General features: G+C 41.5%; 1 protein-coding gene across 1 annotated transcript in view; it reads right to left on the minus strand.

The window, feature by feature from the left end:
- Positions 1-2946, minus strand: part of LOC130927906 (zinc finger protein OZF-like) — a 37912-nt gene extending 34966 nt beyond the window's left edge. The window contains exon 1 of the mRNA XM_057854022.1: positions 2536-2946. Coding sequence (XP_057710005.1) covers positions 2536-2662 — 127 coding nt within the window. The 5' untranslated portion in view covers positions 2663-2946. The remainder of the gene's footprint in view (positions 1-2535) is intronic.
- Between the last annotated feature and the right edge of the window lie 8687 nt (positions 2947-11633).

Genomic DNA, 11633 nt, shown 5'->3' on the forward strand with positions numbered 1-11633 from the left:
ATTGACCATAGTATTTTACTGGATAAGATACATCATTATGGTATTAGAGGAATAGCATACAACTGGTTCAAAAGTTACTTATTTAGTCGACAACAATATGTAAGTATTAACAATCACGTTTCACAAAAAAAGGAAATAAAACATGGAGTCCCCCAGGGATCAATTTTGGGCCCACTACTTTTTCTTATTTACATTAATGACCTTGTTAATTCTTCTGACATACTACACATGATTTTGTTTGCTGATGATACTAACTTGTTTCTTTCACATAAAAACCCATTAGACCTACAGCATATTTTAAATGCAGAGTTATTAAAGATAGATAGCTGGCTCAGGTGCAACAAACTTTCCCTCAACATCAACAAAACCAATTACATAGTATTTAGATCAAACAAGAAAGCAGTTGACACAAACAGGATTTGTCTGAAAGTAAACGACGACAATTTATTACAAGTTGATTCCACAAAGTTCCTGGGAGTCTTCATTGATAAGTCTCTCAACTTCAAATGCCATATAGAACACCTTATATCTACACTATCCAAATATGTTGGACTATTCTTCAAAATACGACACCATCTCCCTTTAACCGCACTTCTTACCTTGTACAAAACGTTGTTTGAGCCCCATATCAACTACTGTAACATCATATGGTGCAACACGTTCCCCAGTCACCTAAAGAAATTAGAAACTCTACAAAAGAAGATGGTACGGGCCATGTCCTGGGCTAGTTTCAATGCTCCCACCTACTCCTTGTTTTATAATTTACGCCTTCTCCGACTCACTGATTTAAACACATTTCATAACGCATGTACAATGTTCCAAATTGTAAATAATATGAATAGCAGACTGTCTGAGCTCATTCCAGTCTGGACTCCTCTCCATACTCATAACACCAGAAACAAAGACCTCATCAGTGGAAAAAAGAGAAGACTTGTTAGCACCAGCCTGGGCATTGCAACTCGAGGCCCCCAGATTTGGAATGAGCTCGATGAAAATCTAAAAGTGTTGAAATCCATCTCCACCTTTAAAACGATGCTAAAAAGTATCCTGATCAGTAAATATGACAATTCCAACATACTTAGGTTATAAATTGTCTTTAGGGAAGTATTTCTTTTATTTTTTTTTTCTGTGTGTGTGGGTGGGCGTGTGTGAGTGTGTTTGTGTATATATATATTGAGTTATTGTACATTACTATGTTTTTGTAAGAGAACACTGTAAAAAACTGCAACTCACCCTATGCTCATCTGATAATGATCTGATCACGTTTCTTGTGATTGTCTTGATGTATGCAGGCTCCTGACCATAAGCTTTTAGTAGCTTCTTAAGGAGACCTGACTCACACATAATCTTGGCTCAGCACTGAGATATGATGTACACTTTGTAAATATGTGTGTGTGTGAATAAATTGTGAAATTGTGAAATTAAGAAAAATGTAGACATATTGCGATATCTCCCGTGTCTGCGTGCGTTGTTTTGGGCGCTTGAGTAGCACATGATGGAGGGATTGACATAATTTGTCAAACCAACCAACACCCGACACGCTGACACGAAAAAAATAAATAAATAAAACACTCGGGAAAAAATTGACATGTATATACAGTTTCATTGCAAATCAGTATTATGGTGATCATACTAAATATTTTTTTCTGTGCACATATGAGGTAAATATCGCTGCCATGAAGCCTCCATATAGTGACAGTTCTCTGCCCGCTTCACTGCCGTCACGCGACCGCAGCTCAGCTTTTGCTTGCCTCGTAGCTACCCGTGTTTTAAATTACTGTAAATTTGATAGTATGTCGTCATAGGCAGTCACGAGTTTGTTGAGAAAAGTACTACTCTAAACAATGCTCGCTAGATTTGTGTGGTGTTTTTGTCTGTTTGAGCAGCATTTGATAGGCTCCACGTTAACAAATATGTGACAAAGTCATTTCCTTTCATTTTCTGATTCGTTCACCGCATAGTCATTACTGGAAAATCAAGTTAGCAGCAAGCTAGGTCAGGAACCGGAGGACCGAGTCACTGAACGGGAAGTGACAAAACTCAGTCTTGCCCCCCTGCCTGCACGCTGGCTGCTTATTGGCCACACATGGACGTGAGTGACAAACGCCCTGATTCTGTTTACGCTCCCTCCCCTGCCCGCGATGAGGCTGGCGTCTGATTGGTCGTGTGCGATGTCAGAAGACGCTGCCGCTTGCTCAACGCCCTCCCACGCAGCGAACAAGCACCACCTTCATAGAACGAATCAGTGCAGATGATGATTAGTTCGGTCTCGTTCACCAAAACAATTCGTTCAAAAAGAACGAATCGTTCGCGACCGATACAACACTAGTGTCTATAGCTAAATTAAGGTCAAAGAACGGAACTTCAAAACACCCGAGTGCTTTCCGCCATTCCCAAATTTCAATCAATTATCTATAAGATTCAAAACGATTGATGTCAAATTTAATTAAACAGGGATGAATGCTCATCTTCCAATTCAAATTTAACACCATGGGGTCAAAAAATGAATAGTATTTTCCGAATCGGTGATCCAACCTGGTAGTCCGCGGGGCACATCTTTTACTTGCATTTTACAAGCAGTTGAGAGTTGATGTTGTCGCTGATCTTTAGCGCCACAAAGTTCCGCCTCGAACTTTGCGGCTGGCGTCCTTCTTGCGGGCATTTTGTAGTGTGTTTTGAAGAGACTCCAACTTGATGGTCAAGCGTCGAAACACGTTGTTCTGTGTTCGCATGCTAAGCTAAACTAAGCTAACTTGGCTGCGAAACTTCAACGCGCACAAAGACCAGATGAAGATGGACGGAGCAAATCTTTCGATTTTCTTCCAGTCACGTAGTTTTAGACCTCCTGCGTCGCGAACTTAGTGGGTTAACTCCGCATAAAAAGCAGCGTGTGGCTGAGCACGTTTTATTTTCCGCAAGGCTAACTGACCGTGTGTGGCGACCAGATGTGGCTAACTCCGTGAGTAGCTTCGCGACTGCGCATGCGCCACTCACATCCTGTCGGGACTCACATTGGGTTGCGACACGCCTACTTAAAGCAGTAATGTGAAGTAAGGTTGGCCAACCATGTTTTTGAATAATATCAATGGCTCAACATTTATAAGCATATTTTCGTTATTTTTTTAACGCAACCCTTCCAGATTCTTTGTTTAACCCATAGCAACGCCCTTGACAACGAAAATGCCTTTCTTCGGCAATCTTCGGAAATTACGTCACACCGGGAAGTGCCAGGGAAGTCCGCCATAGAACAGTATTGTTCTATTGCTTCTCGGTAAGATGCCACGGCGGTGTGTGGCGATGTTTTGTTCTCACTCAAACGAAAAGTTGTATGAGTGGCCAAAGGATAGCAGGGCACGTAAATGGAAATCTTTCATTCGCACGAAGTGAATGAATTTCACGACATCATCGAGTAGTGTTCTCTGCTGCAAACACTTCGAAGATGCCTACTTCCTTAACCGGTCTGCTTATGATCAAGGATTTGCCAAAAAGTAAGTGTGATTTTTGGATAGATGACTGATGACTTTGTCAAAGCAGAGCTGCCAACTGTTGTAGAACGTACAGTAGAAGCTAGCAACGTTAGCCGAAAGCCAACTCGTGGCAATAGTCGTGGCATAGTTGTTGTTGTGTTCGCTAGTGTTACGTCCCAAGGACGGGTCGCGAAGGCCGTAACATAAAACGAGCCACACAATTTCACAAGTGGCACAAAATTTACACAACAATCAAACTCGCAATGAATATGTACAAAATGTAGATGAAGCGCGGCTTCAGGGTAAGCCCAGGCCAAAACAACAAACAAAAGGAATCTACACTTGAACCCCAACCGCTATCTAAACACTGATCATGAAAAAGAATGAAGAAAAGACAGCCACTAACCTAGCTTCTTACGCTAAAAAAAACAGGAGAAACCGGGTTGAACAGAAATGGCGACTTACCCATTCTTGTTTCAGTGCTCTTATTTACAGTGGTGCACAAAAACGATCCATTAACCAGGCATGAAAATCTCTCACCTTTCGGCGAAATTCGCCGTTTTGAAGTCAAAAAGGGCGACCTACGTGAATTGCGTAGATCCGAGGAGAAATTCTTTTTGGGGGGGGGGGGGGTCGGGAGGTTTAATTTAATTATTATTATTATTATCATCATGTGATTAACTTAGTACGTAAACTGAGCACTTAAGAACACAGTCAGCAAATCCTTCTAGATGCTTCGCTGACGAGAACCAATCATCGGCCCAAGCTGCGTTCCATTATTCCAAACGCGCGCACTCCTTACTCTACATGGAGTGCTCGGAGAGCCTTTGGTTGCATTGCAAAGCTGCGAAAACAAAAAGCAGGCCTTATCCACACGGGGCAGACCAGAGCGAAGCATACACACTTGCCTGTATTTGCCAGCAGATTGAATTTGGTGAGTAATGGTTTCAATCGTTTTCACATTTTGCGATATAAAAAAGTTACTGCCATTCATTGCAGCTTGCGTTGAACACTGCCAGAGCTAGCCAAATCTCCCATGAAAAAAAATAGCTCCTGTTAAATTGGCGTCAAGCTTGTGTATTTAGCGGTAATATAAACGAAGAAACACACTGTTGAGTCAAATTAAGCGGCATGCTCTCGGATGGAGGGGGCGCCTGACATCGCTCCCGTCGTCCGCCGGAGACGCGTTATTTCGGCTTGGATTTGAGCTGACGGCCGGTGTCGGCACAACACCGGCCCGACGAGTGGTGGGAATGAGTCCTGCTTCTTAAAGCTTTTCAGAAATACAGGGATCCCTCGTTTTTCACTGTTAATGGGGACCAGAACCCGCCGCAGTAAGTGAAAACCGCGAAGTAGCGCCCCCCCCCCCCCCCCCCATTTTTTTGTGCGTGTTCAATGCATTTATTCAGATTTTACATTGGAAAAAACATACATATAAGACATGTTTTTTCACTTTTTTCACCAAAGTATCATTTATAAATGGTTTTCAAGCACTTCAAAATGTAAGAATTATGATGTTTTAAACATATTACTGCCCCACCGAATTATTTTTAAACAAGAATAAAGTAGTAAGAAAATGCTTGGCTTTATTAAATGCTTTATAGTGAGTCTACTCAAACCCTCTCAGGCTTTGGTAAACGGTGATTGACACATGAGCAAAGTTTTTCTTTTTATATATTTTTTTGTTTGAAGCAACTTATTTGATTGAATAATAACGACACAAATGTCCTAGCCAAAATGTGGCCCAAACGCAAAACAACATTACTTCAATGGAAAAATTTGTTTCAATCAAGAAAAATAGTTTTCAAATGCTTTTTTTTGTATCAAATTTATTTTTGCAATCAAAATCTTTTTTTCTTTTTAATTGAAGTGACTTTTTGGCGATTAAAAGTATATATTGTATTTTGATTGAAGCAACTTTGTTTTTGATAGAAGTAACTTTGTTTTTTGATTGAATAATAAAAACACAAATCTACCTCCATCGTTATTGAGAGAGAAAGAAATTAAGAAAGCTTTAAAACTAAAAGCCACCGGGGAGTCTGTTTTTTTGTTTTTTTAAATATTTATATTTCATTACATAGACATGCGTCGTCGGGAAGGGAGATTTAGGGATAAAAAAAGGAGTTGCTAAAGGCAGTGGATACCTCATCAGCTGGGTGAATAGCAGACCTGGTAAGAACAAGTTTGCAAGGATAGTCGGGTACTAAATACAATTATAAACACAATTACAATGTTATTTTTCTATAAGATTTTTATGTCATTGCTTTATTAATCATTAGGTGCTAGAGTTGTTAAGTATGGATAATAATGAAATAATAGTTTTAAGAAAACTGTGCTGTAGGTGGCTCAGTGACCATCTGATGTGGTTTGTTCTCAGATGAACAAGTTGAGGAAGGAAGTTTTGATGCAGAGGTTGAAGGAAGAAAAGAGGCAGACTGACTGAGTCACAGCCAGAAAGTGTTGATGACAGTTTTGATTTCTATTCAATGTTGCCCCCTCCCGATTAAAGTATGTCACAGTTGCAGCCAATTATTATCTAAAGCTGGTTAAAATTGAAGTTATGTTATTTTAAGGTGTATTAAATACTTGTTCATGTGCCCCTTTTGATCTACGAGCACCCGCCCCTCCACCGGTCTCTGCATGGCCCTGCTGAAACACAGTGTGGGTCGACAGAGCTCAATATTTTGTTGGGGTGTACAGTGTACTGGAACATATTTCCTCCACACCATTCTCACCTTTTTAACCCCTGACCCATTTTCATGCCTGATTAACGAATAAACACAAAAGACCTCACCGAAAAAGTGGGAGTGTATCAGACTAGCGATCAAATGCAAATGAGCGTGAATGGCGAGCAAACAGCTGGCGAGGAGGACTGCGGCAGAATGCTGTCAAATGTGAACGTTGACAGCTCAAGTCCCGCAGTGAATCATGGGAAATGTAGTCTCGGGACAACACTGAAGTGGTGCTTTGTAATCTGTTCGCTTGTGTGAAAAAACTACATTTCCTCACGCCATTAGACGCCACTTCCTGCCGATAGCCCCAGGAAGTAGAAGTAACTGGTAGTACGAGGCGAGGCGGAGATGAGTGAGAAGCAAAACTTCGTGGTCGAATGTGCCGGCAGTCTGCTATTATTTTGTTTTCTTATTGTTGCCACAATAAAGTGGAGAAAGCCCTCAACGACTAATCTCCTTCTTCCCCCCTCAACGTTTTTATATTATTATTTTATATGCACGAGAGCTGCAGGATCTGCCAAAATGAACATGCAGTCTAATTATTATTTTTTTAAACAATGTCATCAGATAGACAAAAACATAAAATTATGTGCAAATGCCTGCATCTTCAAATCATGAAAATAATAGCAGCCTATATCTTACCAATCTTATAATCTCGATGGGTCTTTTCTCCATTCCATGTCAGGTAGTCTAGGCACATTGTTTGCATCCTGATTAGCGTTTGGCTAATACATGTTAGGTCCAAGATAAAATTCCAAGCTCCTCTTCTTCCTCCAACTCTTCAAAAACTTGGATGTCCTCCCTTGCGCTCGATCTACTGCTTATATCGCTGTTTGAATCATTGTTTGAAGGGCTTTGTATGGCGGCTGTATGGAGCGCTGCCATCGCTGTTCTCGGTGTGACGTATCACTTCCGGGTTCGTCCCCTTTCAGGCTCGAACTTTGGAAACGCGATTATTTTGTCAAATATACGACATATAAATTATTTTTTCATGCTTTACTTGTTGGACAATGTTTAATTACTTTAATTGTGACCCTATTTGGCATGTTATGAAATTACTTCACATTACAGCTTTAAAGGGCAGCTGAGGAGTTCAATTCTCGTGCGTTTTACTCGCTTAAATCTTCATTTTCTTTCTTATTTTAAAGACTCGGTTTGACCTGAAACACAAAAAAAATGACATTTAACAAACAGGCCTACTGTATTTTCTGCAAATCTAGGACGTAAAATCTTGTAGCCTTTAATGGCGTACCGCAAGTGTAACCGGTGTGTCAGCGCTGCCCCGCGTTCTGTTCCCACCTCTGACCTTGCGCCTGCTGCACTATGATGTTAGAGCAAAATTAGGGCAAAATGAGCCAATCGGCGCTGAGTTCGCGGAAAGTTAGGGAAGAAATAAGCCAATCACCGCAGAGCTCGCGGAAAGTTAGTAAAGTGGGTCGGAAAACTAAACCAATCAGCGCAGACCTCTCGCGCACGCGCAATTCGCGACATGGGCTGGTGGGAATATTCCTCACTGCCGTCGTGACGTCGCTTCATTCTTCATTCCAAGTTATCGGGACGACTCCTTTTCTTCATTGCAAGTTAACAGGACGGCTGCTTTGGTGAACGGTAAGTTTGAAAATATCTTTCTCTGTTAACAAATAAATGCGTAATGCTTGCTGTTTTGCTCATTAGTGAACTCCTTCAGTCTCGTAGCTCGTGAGTAGAGTTCGTGTGCTTCGTGTTCTGCCGCTCTTGTCTCTTCTAACTCTCTAGTGTCCCTGTAGTTATATCAAATAAGGATGGTTTAAACACGCTACGTGACTAATGTGTAGCGGATGATGTTGGATCAGTCTTGTCGATCGTGAGTAGAGTTCGTGTCTCGTGTTCCGCCGGCCGCTCCTGTCTCTTCTAACTCTCATGATTCTTTGTGCAAAACATATTTGTAGTAATAGTTTATGCAAGTAATATAAAGTAGTACTGGGTATTAAAGTAAACAAGAAATTGGATTCTATGACTATATGTAATTTAAAGAGGAAAATTTAGACTGCATTTTGTACTGCTACTTCACTAGGCCGAGTACGTATTACACCATTTATAAACTATACATATTGACAAATGAAAATAGGTCAAGGAATGAAGTTGTCCGGATAGTGTAATAGTGTGCAATATTAAATGCCTTCACTGTCAACTGCTGCTACTTCACTTCAATTATTTGTACTGCCTGAACATAGGACTACCTCCTACATATTTTATATATTTTTTTAGATTTTATACTTTATTCTTGAAAGCCACTTTAGAGATTTTTTTTTTCCTGTCCTGCACTGTAAAGGGAGATTTCATTGCACAACCGTATAATGACAATAAAGGGCTATTCTATCCTATTCTAATGAATGAAAAGCAAATCAAATGGGAAAAATACTTCATTTATCTAAGAGATAAATTGCTATCCAGGAATCAATTGAAACAAGCGAGGAATCTGAGTGTATGACACAATCTGAATGTTCTAAAGTGAAAGAACGTGCTCTCCTCTCCGATGAGGGACCACGTGACAGATACATTGCGGAGCGAAAGGATGACGTGTAAGAACGGCGCGCGCACCCGGCATTTGATGCAGAGGGTCGCGGGTTCGACGCTGCCCCGCAGCGCGCGCGTTTCGACCGATCCGTCAAACGCGATGCGGGAAATGGCGGGCCGCCGCGCGACTTTTCCGCCGCTACGGCGTGTGCGGGGGAAGCTCAAAGATTGGGCCCCCATCCTTTGCGCAGGACGCGAACCGCGACGCTTCCACTCGGCAGGCAAGGACGGTAACCACTGCGCCAATAAGCCCGAGCCAACGGTACAGCCGTTAGCGTCCTTACATGAAGGAATCGGCAGGGAGGTTTCCATTCTCAACAACGGACCTGCGTGTACCCGTTACACTCACTCCCCGAAACCTGCCGATCCGGGTCACGGCACCATTGTAACTGGTGTGTCAGCGCCGCCCCGCGTTCTGCTCCCACCAGGCCGGGACGCAAACCTGCGCGCCGCGACGCTTCCACTCGGCAGGCAAGGACGGTAACCACTGCGCCAATGAGCTCGAGCCAACTGCACAGTCATTAGCGTCCTTACATGAAGGAATCGGCAGGGAGGTTTCCACGCTCTGCAACGGACCTGCGTGTACCCGTTACACAAGCAACACGTCACTTCCACTCATTAATATTCATGACATTAACTACTGTTGCTAAGTGGGGACAAGCCACCGTTTGTCCCTAATAGGAAATGAATGGAAATCGTGTACGAAGGAGATTTTTACAGAGCTAAACCTACCAATTCTCTCCGAAAATGATGTACCTGGTGCCAAATTGACTGGCAAAGATGTGGAAGAACATAAAAATGTTCAGTCAAAGAGATGGTTTTAGTGTCGAAGGCTGAAAAAGACGAAAAAAACGAGCCGACTTAAGCATTTTAAGCGACTTTAGCTTTTTTATCGACGCGACTGACAATGACATTCTCCTGTTTCAACAAGCTACCCTCTACCATCAGCCCTGTCTTTCTTATATATCCTTTGATTGTCCTACATCTCTTACCGTTCTTGGGGGTAATTTAGTTAGCTTTGTGTAGCGATCGCAAATGCTACTCAGTGACAGCCAACGAACACTTTTAATTTTTTCATTGATAATAGGCATGTGCCGGTATGAGATTTTGACGGTACGATAACCGTGAGCAAAAATACCGCGGTTTCACGGTATCACGGTATTGCAATTATAGCTCCCAAAATTTTTGAGATGTATGGGTTATAAAAAAAAAAAAAAAAAAACTTTTTTCCATTGAACAGTATATTTTTTTTCAGACCATAGTTGCAAATTGGAACATGAATATATTGTTAAAATAAATAATCAATAAAAAAATACAGTGATACCTCGGCTCACGAACGCTTAAGCTCACGAACTTTTCGCCTCAAGAACATTAAATTCGCGAGCATATAGTCTCTGCTGGCGAACTAGTTTTCGGCGGACGAACCAAGCCACGCGGTCGGACAGCGCCACGAGAAGCTGACGCACGCTCACGGCGTCCCAGTTCGTCCCCTCCCTCTCGTTGAGTGCGGACGTGGTTTGTGTTTGATAGACATTTTGGACCATATTGAGTGTACTTTTGCTATTATGGGACCGAAAAAGAGTTACATACAGTCCTTATGGAAGGTGACTCGTGTTACCAATTCGCCCTCGACTGGTAATTGGCGGTGCTTTCAGCTTCCCACCGTCGTGAGAAGTGGACCGGCGAGTCACGTTGGCTCGTTGTCGTCGGTTGTCTTCGGTTCGCCCGATTTCCTCTCCAGAAAGGAGGCGGCGTGCATACAAACACCCAGAGGCGTCGGATGGCTTTTTGTGGGCACTTTTATTAACAACCAAAAGCATGTGGGGGGCACAGCAGTGGAGTCTATGCTAACTGCGCACTTTGCCGGTAACACTCTCCTTCCAAACAGTAACTCCCTCCCTCCTCCTCCCACTCCTCCCACTCCCATACCATCGCAAAGGTAAATAAAACAACTTTATTATACAGTACAGTTTATTTCTTTAATTATAATACAATAGCACACTTATTATACATAAAATAAGGTATATTTTTGTGTAGTTTTAAGGCTTATTTAGTAGAAAATTATGTTTTATGGGGACCTGGGAACGGATTATTCTCATTTTAATGGTTTCTTATGGGAAATAAATGTTCGGAAGACGAACTTTTCGCCTCACGCACACTTTCTGGGAACCAATTATGTTCGTGAGCTGAGGTATCACTGTATTTGAAATAAAATTAAAATAAATATAACTTATAGACTATACTCACAACCACAGCTCAAGTTGCACAAGATTACAGCAAGAACAAAATAATTTCTATAAAGTAAAAACAATTCTGAATAAAATTTTAAAAAATTTATACTGCATGACTTTTTTTTAAGGTGGAAAAGCTTAAGTGAAGTTTCGCCATTTTCAGCCACTGTGTCAACTCTAGTCTACATGATGTCATGCCTTTGTGTTAAAAAGAACATAAGGAATTCATAAGTTAGGTAAAAATGTATAAGTTAGTTAAAATGTCAATATTGTTGTGGAAAGGTTTCATTCTAGAAAAAAAAAAAACACATTGGGAGTGAGACCTCACCTTGATCCAGCGAACGTGGATTTATGCTTAGGGCAAGATCATTGTTCGCAATTAGCAATCTTTGATGCTATCACTTTTTACCCCTTCATACAAGCGAATCAAGCTTGTTTTCTCACTCTGCGGCTGTAACACTCAACGAAGTTGCTCTCCCAGCTGAGCCTAGGCTAACATTCATCTTTGTAAGCTTTTACTTTGTTTGTATATTGAATTTGAAAGGACAATGTGTGTTTTGTTTTTGGCGAACTTTTTCCATGGTGCTAATCTGTGGAAGCTACTCACGTGGAAAAATCTAATTGTACAACATTTTAAATGTATTCAT

This window comes from Corythoichthys intestinalis, chromosome 13, assembly GCF_030265065.1.
Source record: "Corythoichthys intestinalis isolate RoL2023-P3 chromosome 13, ASM3026506v1, whole genome shotgun sequence".
NCBI lineage: Eukaryota > Metazoa > Chordata > Actinopteri > Syngnathiformes > Syngnathidae > Corythoichthys > Corythoichthys intestinalis.